The sequence below is a fragment of the Mesoplodon bidens genome (assembly GCF_964165515.1).
Source record: "Mesoplodon bidens genome assembly, chromosome: 12".
Lineage (NCBI taxonomy): Eukaryota > Metazoa > Chordata > Mammalia > Artiodactyla > Ziphiidae > Mesoplodon > Mesoplodon bidens.
Genome location: NC_138168.1, coordinates 84,686,079 through 84,703,588, shown reverse-complemented (window position 1 = coordinate 84,703,588; position 17,510 = coordinate 84,686,079). Strand labels below are relative to the sequence as shown.

The following is a 17,510-nucleotide window of genomic DNA, read 5'->3' as shown; positions in this document are numbered from 1 at the left end:
ATAAGTTGCTAAAAAGCTTACTGTCAAAGCAGGCGCAGCTGAGACAACAGGTGAGACAAATGGGAAGCAACAAGTTTTTTAAATCGAAGATTTTGTATTCACAGTACTTTGAAATTGTTTTTAAATTGTTTAAACTCTTGAAAAGAAATGGAAACCACAGACAATGCATTATAGTATACAAGATGGATCACTCTGAACTAGGTACATACTCAAAGAAAAGACCTTGGCTTCCTATCAAAGGATTGATAAATAAATGTATATTTACATATTTTAAGTTAAAATAAGATGTTAGTATTTCCTTTTCAATCTTCATTTTCATCAACTTTTTAACCAACTACAGGTACCACCTGGAGGCTAAAGGCCAGGCATGTCCTTCTCACCTCTGATAAATGCGTACGTAACCCCATTCTTCTCAGCTCTAGTTCTAAGCATCCTCCAATTGCCCACACCAACCACACTGCACAGACAGGCTTCAGAAGGGCCTTGTCTGCTGAGGATTTTGGTTAAGTGTGTAGCTGGCAAGAGGCAAGCAACACACACACATACCCTAAAACCTTTAAGTACGTTAGCTGTAGTCGTACTACCTGTGGCAAAATCCGTCTTAAATCAACACTGCAGATTCATACAGATGCCAATTATTAACAGTTTTAAATATCATCAACTAAGCATCTAACTAAACTAGATGGCACTGTCTTTACCTTAATGCACACCAAGCCACATAAATACAGCAAACTATTAATTTATGAAAACGTTTACACTGCATACCATCAGACTGGATATTTCGAGATATTAAAGATTTATTCTGAATTTTTAAGTAGGATAACAGGAATTGTTATGTACTGATATTTTTAAAATCTTGTTTTTGGAGATATATACTGAAACGTTTATCATGAAACAATATGTCTGGAAGGGGAAAATGGGGAAGGAAGGTCAGAGGCCAGGAGCTGGTAATTGCTGAGGCCGGTGATGGGTACACAGGGGGTTTACTGTACTATTCTTCTTTTGTCTATGTTTGGAATTTTTATAAATAAAAGTTAAAATAAAAAATATTGAATTATGCCAAGCTATCCAGATACTATCTTTAAACCTCCCAGACATGCAGTTTTTAAGCCCAAATAATATGAAATTTCATTAATGTATTTCATACCAAAAAAAATCACAAAAAACAGAAACACTTAACGGAACCAGGAAAAGAATAAAGATTAACTGAATCTCGAAATCCCAGGCCAGGACGATGCCATTTCTTGTAAGCCCCTGAGAACATTCTGACCCAATTCTCAGTGTACCAGTTGCTTTCTTACACTACTGTTCTCAAAATTGCTGAGGCTTCACAAAGTTTACATAAGAAACTGCTTTAGCAAGCAGTGATTCCAGTTAGAAAAGGAATGAAGTTGGCTGTAATTGGTTATGAATATTTTTATACCTGCTTAAAATCTGCCAGTCTGGAACTATTTTACTTAGTCTCTGGGTGAACACTGATCAAGTCAATAGGATGGTGAAAGCCAAACCAACTGCGTTATAGCCCAAAGGGGCAAATGGTCTGACAGGTATATGTATTTACTTTCAGTATAACCAGGGGACAAGACAGAATTGAAAATTCAGTATGTTAGAGACGCTTTAAATTTTATTTAAAAATTATTTTCAAACGACTGGATTGGGATATTCCACATACATATATAAAAGGATAATCTACTGATCCTTTTGTGCACTGATTGGCTTAAGTGGAGCACAGGATTTTCCTAGCATGATTTTAATTAGATAAAATCAATTAAGTTTCAAGAAGGGATCAAATAAGACTTCAGTCCAATGTAAAAGTGAATAGAGCATTAACTCCCTGCAGTTAGCTTTGGCTTAATAAAGGTAAGCGCAACTCAAAAAAAAAAAAAAAGAAGAAAAAAAAAGGAAAAGAAAAGAAAGGAAAGGAAGGAAGGAAGGGAGAGAGAGAGAAAGGAAAGAAAAAAGTCAGTTGCTCTTGGTGTGCTGGAAACCCTCCAGTGGTCTCACATCTCAGAATAAATGCCAAAGCCCTCCTCATCAGGCACACTCAGTGAGTGTGGACCTGAGGGTCCTCGCTACTCCCACAGCTCAGCTGGCCTCGGTGACCTCACTGACCTCCAGGCACACTCTCCCTAAGGGCAATCCTCAGAGATGCAACTTACCAACCTTCCCTCAGGTCTGCACTTGAGGGTCACCTTCTCAGAGGCCTCCCTGGCCACCCCATCTAACACTGTGTGTGCGAGCACATGTGCGCACACACACACATGCACGCGCGCAAACACATGCACACACATGCACGAGCACACACGTGCACGAGCACACACATGCACGTGCGAGCGCACGCACACACACATGCATGCATCCCTTAGCAAGGTCTCTTCTCCCAGCTGTATTTTTCTCCTTATTTTATTTTTCTCCTTATTGACCTTGTTTACTGCCATCTCCTCCACTAGAATGCAAGGCCCACGAGAGCAGGGATTTTTGTCTGAGGGCACGGATTTAAAATTATTTTCTTTAATGCTGTATTCCTAAAGGTCCAACAGTTTCTGGCCCATGATAGGGGCTCAACGATTTACTGAAGGTAACAAAACAACACAATGATCTACCACATGAGGATCCAATGAGACGTATTATCTGTGACCTCAGTAAAAAGATCTGCCAAACACATGTAGTGGTTTCATAACACAGACTTCCCTACAACGCTAAGGTGCTTTTTAATTTCATTCTTTTGTCCACGCCTCTAACATTCTGCCTTGTTTTTATCTTGTTTTCATGTATGAAAGGTAATTTACCAGAAGAAACAAGGCGCACTGAGGCAATGGCAGAAAGAATCAAACTCAAGTTGCCGGACACCCAGATCTGGAAAAGTAGGTTAACAAAGTTAGGGATAAGTAAGAAGCAGATAGAAAGTTCATCACCTCCACAAGAGTAACTTGAAATTAGAGAAACTTGTTACAACTCCGTGAACACAGTTAAGGTAGACCTTAGATCTTGGGGTCTAACAGATCCCAGTTTATAGTTTATTTTTATAATAATACGAATAACACCATCCAACCATAGCTACTATCCCCTGTTGTAAAGTCAGACACATTGGTAAGCCCTTTACATAAATTTTTACTTACTCCTTGAGATAATCTGGTAGAAATAATATTTTTGAAATGTTATTTTTTCATCTTTAGGGGTTTTTTTCCCCTTTTCTCCCACCTCCCCAACCCGAACCAGCAGTGCCCACTGTGTCCACTGTCCCAGGAGAGGTTATGACATGAGAGAACACTGTAAAGGGTTCCTGGCTGTGAGTTCCAAAGGCCCTGAGAATGGAGAGAACTCTGGGCTCCAGACAGAAAGCATTGGTGAGAAATACTGCAATGGGGAGACAGCGTGGCCTCTGTTTCTCCCACCACCACCTCCACTCTCAAAGCCTGGACCAGAGGACCTGAGCTAGGGGAAAAGACAGTGGGAAAAGTGCAGAGTGGAGGCCAGAAGCAATGGCGAGACCTGGAGAGAGCCCTCAGCCCGGTGCCAGAACCCCAGTGAAACAACAAATCGACAGGAGGGGATAGAGCTTGTACTGCATTAGGATGCAAAGTGTCTGGGTTTTGCAGCTTTGTGTTCCACTAGAGCAGGACAACAGCAAAATGGTTCCAGTTCCCTCAGGCACAGCAAGGGAGTGGGACAGAACTCCCCACCTGAGGGTGCAGACTGCAGGAGAGGTGGCTGGAGGGCAAGACACGACCCTCCGCCCAAGGCATTATGTAAGGACCCCCACCTTCAAGTTACACCTAACCCTGGGCACGAGGAGGCGGCGGTGAGCTACAGGTTATAGCTGACTTTCCCAGTAGGATAAGGACATAATTCGTTGTAAATTGTTACAGAAAAATGAAATTCTGTTCTTTTGCCCTACCTGGATTGTGCAATGGAACTCACACCTGAGTTCCTATTATTACTTGTATCTTACATATGAGGAAAACGAAGCATTAAGTAACTTTCCAAAGTGATATAGTTGGATTTGACTGGGATTTGAACCCAGACTCCCAATCTCTCTGCTATTCCACCACTATTGCACTGAAATACATAAATTTAATAATCACATAGAACTAATTTTTTCATTCGTTGCATCTCTAATAGAAGACATGACAAAATTTCTTTTCCAAATGTAAAATTCAAGGCAAATCAAACAGCAATAACGGAAATGTAATAGCTTTTATGTAATAGCTAACTTCAATCATAGAATGCCAACAACCTCAAGATCAATTCATTACATACATACATATGTCGCCCCACAAACAACAGTAAACATAAAAAAGTACAATTGGGCCTCCCTGGTGGCGCAGTGGTTGAGAGTCCGCCTGCCGATGCAGGGGATACGGGTTCGTGCCCCGGTCCGGGAGGATCCCATATGCCGCGGAGCGGCTGGGCCCGTGAGCCATGGCCGCTAAGCCTGCGCATCCGGAGCCTGTGCTCCGCAACGGAAGAGGCCACGACAGTGAGAGGCCCGCGTACCGCAAAAAAAAAAAAAAAAAAAAAAAGTACAATTTATTGAGAAATACTTAATGCCAAAGAGGTACTATGAAGTCATTAGCATTTTGAAATGTATCTGTATTTTATTACTAACGAATCTTCATATATTTTAAAAACAGTATTGCAAATGTGAGGAAGATAAACAGTCTGTAACAATGTTTGCTCATGTAGATTTAAAGATCCCCTGAAAACTCACCAGCTGGGAATCTCTAATCTAGAATAAACTCTACGTGTTGCAAGCCAGGCACATGAAACACTCCAAATACTTTAACTGAACTGCTAACAGGGAAATCAAAAGGAGCAGATCGTTTTAACCATTCGCAGACGCTGTGTCCAAGGCCACAGGGATTTAGAAGGAGTCACGTCATAGAAACATGATCTGCATGGCACGTGTTGTTCACTGGTTCCCAAAAGTGGCTTAGTGCCTAGCCCCAGATAAAATTTTATATCACAACTAGGCATACTGGAAATGTATGCCTTCTCTGAAATGTACTTTCTGTCCTGCAAGGGTAGTCACTATGATAAGGAACTGTTTGAAAGACCTCAAACTAAACGTGCCCTCACTTATGTAACACTACTCCCTCATCTCAAGCAGAGAAATGATCTTCTACACTATGACTGACGTACGTCAGAGTAATTAACTAGTTTTTATTTTTCCATAAGTTTTTCAGACTGTGGCCTCTTTACTGACATAAACTCAGTTTTACTCTTAAGTTTCCAATGACAGTAAGTGCAGCAAAACAGACGAAAGGGTCTCATTTCCAGCCCTAGATTTCTGTGCCATCACTGGACATCGCATGTACTTCTACCACAGCAACGAGAACTCTGAATTGAAGCGATTCAAGTGCCTGTTTCCCCCATTAGACTACAAATTCTTTCAGAGTAGAAAAATGCATGCACTGTTCACTTACAGTATTTATAAGTTCTGGAGAGAGACTGTTGAATGAAAAAACATGCTTTTGATTTTTGGTAGCATACTTAACATTTCCCATAAATAACCCTTGATATTTATGTATAATAATATTCTGATGTTAACCACAGAATGTGAAAATCAAATGTATTCCTTCCATAACTAATAGTGTATGCCATTTATAGACCAACAAAAAGACTCTGAATGGTATAAATGCCAACAAGGATTTCAAAATATTTTTCTGCACTGTTTATATACAGACATACATTAATTCTTATTGATAGTGCATAGGCAAGTTGCATGAATACAGGCTATTTTCTAAAGCACACCCTTGCCTTCATACATGAGTCCTAGATCAACTTAATTATTCAAAGGTAGGTTCTTCTAGGTTAGGGACTATATTCATTGTTTTCTCTGGCTTTAAAAACGTGTGTCATTTTACTTCTTTGAGGCATCTAAGTGGGCAAACAGGAAAGTTTAATCTGGTGAAATTTAAATTCATCGAAATTAAGTATAGGCGCATACCACACAAGTAAGATAAAAAACTGGATTTACACAAATATCATAGATTATCTCAATTACAAAATAATTAAAAAACAGGATTCTTTTACACAGTAATCCCCCCTAGCAAATTAAAACTGTTCTCATTATACAACCACTTTAGGAACATGTGATACAAAGCACGTTAGTCTGGACTGATTACTGTGAACTATAATGATATTCAAAATTGTATGGCATGTTTTCTGGCTCACCAAAAAGCAACAGGAAAAGTAATAACGAGTCACAGTCACCTCACCACTGTAATAATCAGACTCTACTAGATTAAGCCATTTTGCACGTAACACAAATAACCAATCAATACAACACTAAAAACCACAAGTTGATGAGAAGCTTAACAGTTTTTGAGAATACCAACTTTTAAAATTTTCAGCATTACCTGAACTCAGTTCGATGAGAATACTTTAAGCAAGAATGAAGTATGCACTGCACACAGGGTGTTAGAGCCCACCCATTTTATAATCCACAGATTCCAGAGATGAACCTAGGACCGAACCCGAGTTCTTACTTTCTTTTTCAATCTTCTGCAACATTGGTTCTCAAAGTGTGGTCCCTAGACCGGCAGCCTCAGCATCACCTTGAAACGGGCAGAAATGCATGTTCCGGCCCCACCTCCTGAACTAGAAACTCAGAAATTGCACAGCAATTGTGATTTAACGAGCTCTCCAGGTGGGGGACTGTGATGCAGCTGGGGTACCTCAGCTCTACCATTAATGCCTAAACTCAGGAAACATGATGACCACTCATAAAATAGTTATGCAGTCCAATTTCTCTCTTAGATGGAAGCTTATTACCAGTGCCATCATCTTCTTTATAGCAGAGATTCCTAACGAGTCAGAGAAGAGGGGAGTTTTGGGGAAAATATTTAGTACTCAAATTTTAGAGAACAACCATTTATCACTTGTTAAATACAAACTACAGGAAAAGCATGGGATGTTTTTACTTATCAAAAAGGGGAATGGGTTTTTAAAAACTATAAATATAGTAGTAAAGCCTAGAACCAGAAGTAGCTTTAAATATTAGAATTTTAAAAAACAATCTCCATATTTTTTGGTATCATCATGGCTTTAAATGATTAAGATGGATCAATCTGATGTAACTACAGATCTCAGTAGTCTAAAGCCTATTGATTTCCTAGGTTTTTTGGTTATAAGAAATTGAATATACTTACTGGTAATGGCAATCACGAGACAAAGTAAGTCTGACACATCAACAAAAAGGCTGTAAAATCTTAAATTCAACTCCAGACTTTAAAATCTTATGAAGGTGGGGAAAGTACAAGAGTGATGAAACTGCCGCTGACTCATGAAGGAGTCCTCTGAGCTCCTGAGGGAACGAGTGCAGAGAGGCAGGTAGAACATAAATGTATTTAAAAGAGCAATTTTCAAGAACTCCAGGTTCAGTGCTGGTTATTCAGTAAGTTTTCAGGTTTTTTTAAAAGTTTAAGAAGCATACTTTTTCTCCTTTGGAAGAAGAAAATATGGTGCTGAGGGAAGAAAAATAAATTTTAAGTTTCTATTTGTAATACTGAATGCATTAGCATTTTTCTATTAAAGTGCCACTTACTATGTATAAGCACTAATTAAAACCTTTTTTTCAACTTAGCATAATTCAAAACAAGTTAACAGAAGATGGATAAATTTAGGAGTCTGCTTGAGAGGCCTGGCTAATGACAATAAGTTTTTTTTGTTTTTTTTAAGTTCGTTTGTTTTTTTGCGGTACGCAGGCCTCTCACTGTTGTGGCCTCTCCCGTTGCGGAGCACAGGCTCCGGACGCGCAGGCTCAGTGGCCATGGCTCACGGGCCCAGCCGCTCTGCGGCATGTGGGATCATCCCGGACCGGGGCACGAACCCGTGTCCCCTGCATCGGCAGGCGGACTCTCAACCACTGCGCCACCAGGGAAGCCCAATAAGTTTTTAAGTTTAAAAAAAATTAACTTGTTTTCTTCCTTATTAAAAAAGCAATAAATATTCATTACTCAAAATCTTGAGAATACAAAACAGGCCTAAAGATGAAAAAGAAGTTCCTAAATGTGAGACAGACAACTACTATTAACACACAAATTTACATTTTTAAGTCCTCTTCTGTGAATCTGCATGAGATATACATTAAAACTGGCATTTAACTGGTACATTTTAAATAGCTCATTAATTTTTTTTTTTGCGGTACGCGGGCCTCTCACTGTTGTGGCCTCTCCCGTTGCGGAGCACAGGCTCCGGATGCACAGGCTCAGCGGCCATGGCTCACGGGCCCAGCCGCTCTGTGGCATGTGGGATCCTCCCGGACCGGGGCACGAACCTGTGTCCCCTGCATCGGCAGGTGGACTCTCAACCACTGCGCCACCAGGGAAGCCCCAATAGCTCATTAATTTTTGAATGTCTACTCTCTTAGGCAAGGATCCAAATCTTAGCCTTACTTCCAGCATAAAAGAAGCACACAGGAACCGCTAAAACTGTCCGCTGAACTGATTATCTGGGATCCTACAAGACAAAGTCTGGACTTGCAGACTGTTAAGATGTACTATGTAAGTATTTTTTAAATGACTGATGTGATCAAATAAGGGTTAAAATTCACTCAATGACTTAAAGAAAAAAATATACATTTCAAGACTCAGCTCCTTGGAAAGCCTTGCTGGCTTCAGAAGCTGCAGCAGGAGGCCCCTGCGCCCTGCAGCAGGCCTACCCTCCGCTAGAACAATAGAGCTTCAGGGTAAGGACAGGCCTTCCAGAGTGACACCCCAACGTGGAGGAGAAGACCCGGCACTGAGCTCATTCGTACTCAGATGAAGCAGTCAGTGAATGATGATGGGGAACGGTTCCCAGAACAAACTGCATTTTTCGCCTAGTTAACTAATGTCTAAAGTCACATGTCCCTTTGACTTATATGTCCCCCGTGACACAAACAGGTGACTTCTGAATCCTGACTCTGCAGGTAATACTACTTACTCTATGACTCAGTTTTCAGATACTAAAAATAGCTTAGAAAAATTGAGTCATACTGAATAACATCCTCAAGCACTGTATTTACAGCACCTAAAAATGAATAAGATGGGCTAAATCTATCGTGTGTTTTTGATAATCAAAGGGGGAGAACAAAGAAAAATACCAATTGGAAGCTGAAATGCCCAGCCCGTTATTTTGATGGCTTAAGGTTTGGTTTCAACTAAAATGCTTAACAACTTTGCTTTTCCACCTTTTTCCCTCCAAAAAACAGATGAACACTTTGTGTGCAGATATTCCATTCCTTCACTTTATAGTCTGTTATAAAGATGCTCTGACTTGGATTTTGTTCCGGCACGTGTGGCAGGCTGATACCATGAACCACCACCAGACTGAAACACTGAAGTGCTGAATAAAATATTAAAAGCAAAGACACACCCAAGCACACAAACACCTTTTAACACACACTGCTGAGTCAGTACAAAAGGAAAGGATCTAGAGAGGTCAGAGGATATGAGAGCAGAAACCCTGGGAGGAAAATGTTCTGAGACAGGATTCCACCCCAGGAGTCTCCTCTATGCCCCGGAGAGTCTGAGTTTGGGTCCTGCTCTGCAGGCTGCCCTGGGGGACGCAGGAGGTGACAGATGAACACTCCGGTATTAAGCTCGAAGCTGGACCCCAAAAGGACCTCCACATAAGGAAAAAGAACCCATTGTACAGAAGGGAACAGCAAGGAAACCTGCCTCATCTTTGACCCAGAGTAAGGGAATAAGGGCGATTTCCCCTGAGATCTGAGGTCCATATTTATGCTATAGAGTATGGCTGGAAAAACATTAAGCCAGGAATTAAAGTTACAGTGATCCTAAGGATGTAGTGTCCCCAAGAGACTGGCATAAGCAAGGACACATTCTCTGTGAACGAATATAACTCAATCTAGGGAGCCAAACCCTTAGATGAAGTTCCAAGGAAAATGAGCAACTCACAGAAATAAAATCACAAAACGCACAAGAAAACAAGGCACCATGAGTGAGAATGAGTGGAAACAACTGCGGAATTAGACCTCAGATATTAGAACTAACAGACACAAACAATCAATGTTTCATATGCTTAAAAGAAGCTTAAAAATATGAGCAATTAGAGAATATAAAGAATGATCAAGCAGATTTGAAACAAAACCAAATAACATAATTTCTAAAAATAGAATACAATTGAAAATTAAATGGATAAAAGAACAGATTAGGCCCAACTAAAGAAAGAATAGTAAACTGAAGGTAGGAGTCAAAGAAATTATCTAGAAGGCAGCACTAAGAAAACACGGCAGGTTGAAAGTTAGGAAGTTAGATATCTGTTGGACCTTTTCATGCTAATTAGGGTTCCAGAAAGAGAGAACAGGGAAGAGGCAATATTCATGAAATACAATCACTGGGAATTTTCTACAGCTGCACTCCCCACTATGATAGCCAGTAGCCACGTGTGACTATTTAAACTAAAATTAAAAACACAGTTCCTCAGTCACGCTAACCACACTGCAAGTTTTCCTTAGCCATGCGTGGCAGGTGGCTACCACACGGACTGCACAGATGTAGGATTACTTCCATTATCAGAGGAAGTTTACAGAACTGCACTGGTGCAGAAGTACTGAAACATCCATCCTAAGATCCAAGCTGCCCATAAATCCCAGGCTATATAAATAAAATCCACACATGAACACACTAAGGTGAAACTGTAAAATACTAAAGACACAGGGAAGGTCTTAAAAACAGGCAGAGGAAGTATCAGACTATTCAGGCACAATATTAGATGGCCGACTTCTGAGCAGTAACTCTGAAAGATGGTAGGAAACAGGGGAAATAACAGAACTCCATACCTAGAAAACGATCTTTCAAGCACAGGGCAAAACACATTTTCACACATAAGAGATTTACCAACAAAAAACTCTCCTTAATGGAAATTCCAAAGAATTCATTTCAGGCAAAAGAAAACTTATCCCGGAAAGAACTGAAATGTAAAAAGGAATAGTAAGCAAAGATATGGTAAAAGTTGATTAAATCTAAGTAAACATTAACTGTATAAAAAACAAAAATAATGTCTAATTTGTGGTAGAAAAGACAGAATGAAAATCCTGGGCAGTAACTGTGTTGGGAGAGATGACTGGAGCTGAGCTTCTTAAGGTCCCTGTAATCCAGGGGGAGGGTAATGATATTGAGGACTTTTGGACTTTAACGTACAAATAATAACATATACACTTACAACCAGTTGAAAAAAGTGACATACAGGCATACCTCCTTTTATTTGCTTTGCATTACTGCACTTTGCAGATATTGCAATGTTTTCAAATTAAAGGTCTGTGGCAACCCTGAGTAGAGCAAGTCCATTGACACACCACTTTTCCAACAACACCTGCTCACTTCGTGTCTCTGTCACCTTTTGGTAATTCTCCCAATACTACAGACTTTTTCATTTTTATTATATGCGTTATGGTGACCAGCGAACTGTGGTGTTACTACTGTGACTCTTAACATTTTTAGCAATAAAGTACTACTTAATCAAGGTATATACATTGTTTTATAGACATAATGCTATTATTGCACACTTAACAAACTACCATATAGTGTAAACATCACTTTCAAACACACTGGGGGGCAAAAAGTCCGGGCGATTTGCTTTACTGCAGTAGTCTGGAACCAACCCACAACATCTCCGAGGTATGCCTGTAAGGAACAAACCTTCTAAAAAGTTGAGGGGCGGGGGGTGGGGAATCCTCAGTGAATCTATAAGATGGTAGCCAGAAATCCAAACACATCAAAAAACACAAATAAAGCAAACAAAACCCTCTAGCCACAAAGATTGCCAAACAAGACGAAAAGGTAAAATTCAGTTACAGGCTTTTATATACCAGGAAAATATTTACCAAAAGAAAGCTAGTGAAACCACGTTAACTTTTTGACAAAACTGTCTTTAAGAAAAAATGCACTATAAAGAGGGTCATTTCATAATGATAAAAAGTTCAATTCACCTGGAAGATAATACTAATCCTAACCTTAGAGAAATTTTTTAAATTCACCATTTTAACATCTCTGTCAAGTAGACCAAAAGACATTAAGATACAACAGATCAAGTAGAATTAGTAAGGATACAGATGGGAACAGCATAGTTAATAAATTTGTATGGACATATACAGAAAATATACATACATTGATTAGGGAATATATATATTCTTTTTATGCACAGGTGGAACATTTATAAAAACTGACTATATAGTGGGTACAAAGTTAGCCTCAGCGAATTTTCAGGTATGGTTATTAGTAACAAACAGACTCCCTGATCATGATGAAATTAAGTTTGAAATCATTAACAAAAAGATAAATAGAGGGGCTTCCATGGTGGCGCAGTGGTTGGGAGTCCGCCTGCCAGTGCAGGGGACGCGGGTTCGTGCCCCGGTCCGGGAGGATCCCGCATGCTGCGGAGCGGCTGGGCCCGTGAGCCGTGGCCGCTGGGCCTGCGCGTCCGGAGCCTGTGCTCTGCAGCGGGAGAGACCACAGCAGTGAGAGGCCCGCGTACCGCAAAAAAAAAAAAAAAAAAAAAAAGATAAATAGAAAAACCTTATACTTTGGGAAATTAAACACATTTCTAACAATTCATGGGTTAAAGATAACTCTTTTTATTTATTTATTTATTTTAAATTTATTTATTTTTGGCTGTGTTGGGTCTTCGTTTCTGTGTGAAGGCTTTCTCTAGTTGTGGCAAGCAGGGGCCACTCTTCATCGCGGTGTGGGGGCCTCTCACTGTCGTGGCCTCTCGTTGCGGAGCATAGGCTCCAGACGCGCAGGCTCAGTAGTTGTGGCTCACGGGCCCAGTGGCTCCGCGGCATGTGGGATCTTCCCAGACCAGGGCTCGAACCCGTGTTCCCTGCATTGGCAGGCAGATTCTCAACCACTGCGCCACCAGGGAAGCCCAAAGATAACTCTTTTTAAAATCTCAGAAGTATTAAGTTTTTTTCCAATTACCTTAAAACATAACCAATTTCTCATGTAATAATTAGTAAAACTGATTTATTTAAAAAACATTGCCAATAACTGAGCTGTAGATGTCTATTTTCCATTGTGCATGCACACTTTAAAAATTTTTTTACTAAAATGCACAATTAAAAGAAACAAGCTTACAGGTGGAGCTAAATAGTTTTAACAGCCACCTATCTCAATGGAAAATCTTTTTGCTTTTTCAAACTGGAGAGGGAGGAATCGGGACAAGAAAATTCAACATTCATTCACGGAATAACAGTTTATCAAGAGCCTGGTCTGTGCCTGTCACAGAAGATACACAGAGGAGCAAACACACAGTCCATCCCCCTGGGGCTGACAGCACCCTAAAGGAGACAGCCACTGGGCAGAGAAACACATGTAAAACGGCAGTCTGCATGTATGACGTGACCCTGTAACAGGGGTCGGGGAGATCAGAAAGCTTTCTGTAGGAAGTAATGCTTCGAGCTGAGACATAATGTGTAAAAGAAAGTATGTAGGGGAAAAGGCCAGAGAACAGCATTCCAGAAAAGAGGAACAGCATATGCAAAGTTACGAAGTTTTTGGTGGGCAATCAGAGTAAAAAACTAATTTTCAGATGGTCAATACAGAAGCAGGGTATAGTAGAAAACTTCGCAAAATGTTTATGCTTTCTCATTTAGTCCTTCTTTAATAAGAAATCGGTTGACGTTCCTACTGTCATAGAATGTTTCTGTGACTACATTCTGTGACTACAGAATGTCTAGATATTCTATTTATGAAGCCACTTTAAAAAAATATTACTGTTATGCTAAACTGAATGGTTACCATTTTCCATACTGTTAAAAAAACTATCAAAAACAACTTAATCTTTAAGACGCTTTAGAAAGATATTTCTACTCTTTTCTTCAATAAACCTCTTCAAAAAAGAGGGTTTTGCTCAGGAGAGACTACAAAGTATGCTTTCTAAACTCTTCTCGCTAATGTATATCATGGAACAGTCCTGAGCAATTCACTCTTTTCCTACCGCTAATTTCAACATTCCACACTCACTTCATTCAACCAGACAAGCACTGTAACACAAATATACAACTTTAGACATTGGAGATGGAAAGAAAAGTTAAAAAAAAAAAAAGCATCAGGGACTCCTAGAATCTGGTTCTAATGCTTACTCCTAAAAGTGACTACATAAGCACAAGAGGATTTAAATTAGTTACCAAAGGTTAACTGTGACATGGAAATTACAGCTAAATTATATAGCTATGGATTAACTTCGTTAACTAGTTCCTTCATGTCCCTTGTGCTATATCTAGCCCCCCCAAAAAAGAATTCCTTTCCCAAGACTTAATAAAATAAATAAATAAATAAATAAATAAATAAATAAATCCTAAGTGCACCATATGACTGTGTAAAAATATAACCTGGCGTTCCTATTAGAAGTCAAGGCTACACACTCATATTAGCCTTTTGTTGTATTTACTAAATGAGACAAGACTGGGGCTCAAAGCGAATTCAGCATTCTCCTGAGTAATGATTAGAAACAAAGAACAGATAATTTCTTTAAAATGTGCAGTTACTGATTAACTTTCTTTGGCAGTGAAGAACTACCTAATTCATTTTTCTTCTAAAAGATAATTTCTTTCTATTGTGAATATACCAGTGCAGTTTTTTTAAAAGGATGATAGTTCAAAGATAACTGCATCTTCAAGAAAATATGTAAGAGCAATACATAAGAAAATTATATCTGAAGAGAACTGAAGGTATTTTCTGGTCAATTCAAAGGGAAACCCAACACTCCCTAAAATATCCAGATATTGTATTTATTTCTTATCACTTAATGCTTGTAGCAGGAGCCCGAGTGCCATAAGAGTCTTCAATTTTAAAGAAAATTAGATGTTATTACTTACTATATGTATATTCTCTCTTACTAAAAAGTACCTACCCGATTAAATTAAAGGAAAGAAAAAACCCCAAACTACTCAGATGTTGGTAAGGGCAGGGATGGGAAGTGGGGGGTGGGTGTGTAACAAAATAAGGACAAATTTACTCTCTGGGAACAATTAAAAAATGAGACTTTGGTTTGATGTAAGAATCATCAGGAAGTAGGAAAAACAGAGAACTGAGGAAGGTTCCTATATAAGTGCTTCTCTGCTCTTCCTTTTTTTTAAACCAGAAGTGGTTTGTCACAATGTAAACATGGAAAGGAGCCCCGTGTGGAATAGTGATTACAAAGGTGAAAGAAACCAAGACTCAATTACTGGAATTTGCCTTCGGAGGAGTAGACAATAAAGTAGGAAGTGCTTATACATGCTTTAAGGCTTGTGCTTAGTGAGGACAGACGCAATTCAAGTTTAGTACAAGAACTATTCTCCTTTCTAATTTTATAGAAAAACTAAGTTCAGGTTTAAGTATCAGATAAAATTTTCATTACATATACCAGCACTAGTTGCTAATCTGGGTCCTACTTAAAGGACAGTCTAACATGCATCAGTAGATCACGGTGCAAAATACCAAAACGCTGACCACCTCTGAATAGGTATCGACCACAAACAGCTTTTAAGGTTGCAAGATGAGTATAAAATAGGACGTGTAACTGGTAATTTCTGGAATGTTTGGCAAGAAACCTCAAAATCAAATTTCCTGAGAAATCCCTGGCTTAAGTTTTGTTTTGAAAAAGATCAACACAAAATGATATATGTTAAAAAGGTAGCAAAGTTCTATCACACCTAATAAAACCAAGGAAGAGCGTAGCCAATAATATATTAACAAGAAAGTAATTATTTCAGTAACAGCAGGCAACAGGTTCCCTTAAGAATCTCCATTTTTAAAAAAATAAACACTACACCTAGGCAGATACAGAACACAAAATTTCACGGACTGAAATATCAATCTGATCTTTCAAAGGGATTTGAAATTTATCAGTTTTCAAAGTTCTCTCTCTACCAAAAACAAAAACCCAATAACAACAATCTAAGGTTTTCACCAACCCAAGAGAAGCTTCGAGGTTTCAAAAGTAAATATGGTAGAGGGTGCTGATGTTTATAAGGGACACTACTAAACTATTTGCAAATATCAATCAAATAAAAAAGTCAACTCAAACCCCATCACTGGCTCGTGGAGGGGAGCGTGGCTTTCCCATTACTAGGTGACATCTAGAACTAAAGAAAACGCCCCAGCCCAGGGAGCGGGAGATGGAGGCTCCTGCAGACTCAGGTGGCAAAGGGTGACCGCTTCCACCGACAATACCGTAAAATAAGCAAATCACCACTCCTGGCCAATTACCAAGCGCGAGTCAAAGTTCCACCACGTAATTCGGGCCTGGACCTTTTTTTAAGCAAACACGTAATTGAAAGCAGAGTCATTTCCCTCTTTGCTTTTTATTCATGCTGGAAATAACATTCAAACCAAAAAGGTAGCAAAACAAAAGAAAAAAACAGGAAAACTGAGGGAAGTTGAGGAGCGGGGCGTTCCACTGGCGTTTTCCCTCCCCGGGAACCCTCGTTCATCGGCCTGGATTTTAAATTCTCAGTCCTCCCCGGCGGGGGTCGGGCCCCCGAAAGCGGCCCGTGGCGCCGGGGTCCCACCCTCTGCGGAAGGAGGAGACGCTGCTCCCGTGGCGGCCGGACGCGCGGGGAGGTGAGGAGTGGACTCCACTCGGGAAAGAGTCGGGGCTCCCGGCGGTCAGGCGGCTCCTCGGAGCGAGCTCCGGGGCTGCGGGAACTTCTCGTCTCTCTCCCGGCGGCCGCGGCCCACGCTCAGGCGCAAACTTTGCAGACGGAGCCGCTAGCGGCCGGGGTCCCGCCCCGAGCCCCTCCCGCGCCGCCAGCCGAGCGCCCGAGCCCCGGCCACCCGCCCGCTCCGCGTAACCCGAGCCCTGCGGGGGCCGGGTGGGCCCCGGCGCGACCCCTCGGCCTCCCCGGCGGCGCCGCCGCCCGCGCCCCCGCGCCCGACCCTCCCCGCGCAGCTGCTGGGCCGAGCGGCCGGCCGGGCCTGGGCCGCGCGCCCCTCACCTTGGTGGCCATGGCGGGCGGATCCCTGGCCCGGGACGGCCGGCTCCTCTCCCGCGCCGCGTCTGTCGGCCCGAGTCGGCCGGACGAGGGCGAAGGCGGCGGCGGCTACGGCTGGGCCCCGGCGCGGCGGCGGCGGCGGCGGCGGCGGCGGCGGCGGCGGCTCCGCCTCGGCCCCGAGTCTCGGCTCTGGGCGACTCCAGCCGCCGCCCGCTCCTCCAGTTCCTGAAACTCCCCGGCTGCGCGGCCCCCGCCCCCGCCGGCCGAGCCTCCCATTTACCGTGGCGTGCGCGGCGCGGCCGGCGGAAGCGCGCCCGGTGCCCTCGGCCGGCCCGGCCTCCTCTCCCACTTTCCGCCCCCGCCCGGAGCCTCCGCCCCGGGCCGCGCCTCCGGGCGCCCTTTGTTCCAGCGCTCCGGGCCGCGTCCGCGAGTGGCGGCCGGGGCCGGGTTACGGCCCCCGGCCGCTCCCCGCCTGGCCGCCCGTGGGGACGGTGAAGGGGACTGGGGACACGCTTTGAGGGAACGCCTGCCCGGGGAGCCGAGTCCCGACCGCCTCCGGCCGTCCACCGCGACTGAAGTTTCG

General features: G+C 42.0%; 1 protein-coding gene across 1 annotated transcript in view; it reads right to left on the bottom strand.

Annotated features, from left to right (window-relative positions):
- The window catches only part of SNX9 (sorting nexin 9), an 83,903-nt gene extending 66,656 nt beyond the window's left edge, over positions 1-17,247 (bottom strand). Inside the window, 3 exon segments of the mRNA XM_081251153.1 lie at positions 16,931-16,957; positions 16,959-17,140; positions 17,143-17,247. Coding sequence (XP_081107279.1) covers positions 16,931-16,957; positions 16,959-17,140; positions 17,143-17,203 — 270 coding nt within the window. The 5' untranslated portion in view covers positions 17,204-17,247.
- Between the last annotated feature and the right edge of the window lie 263 nt (positions 17,248-17,510).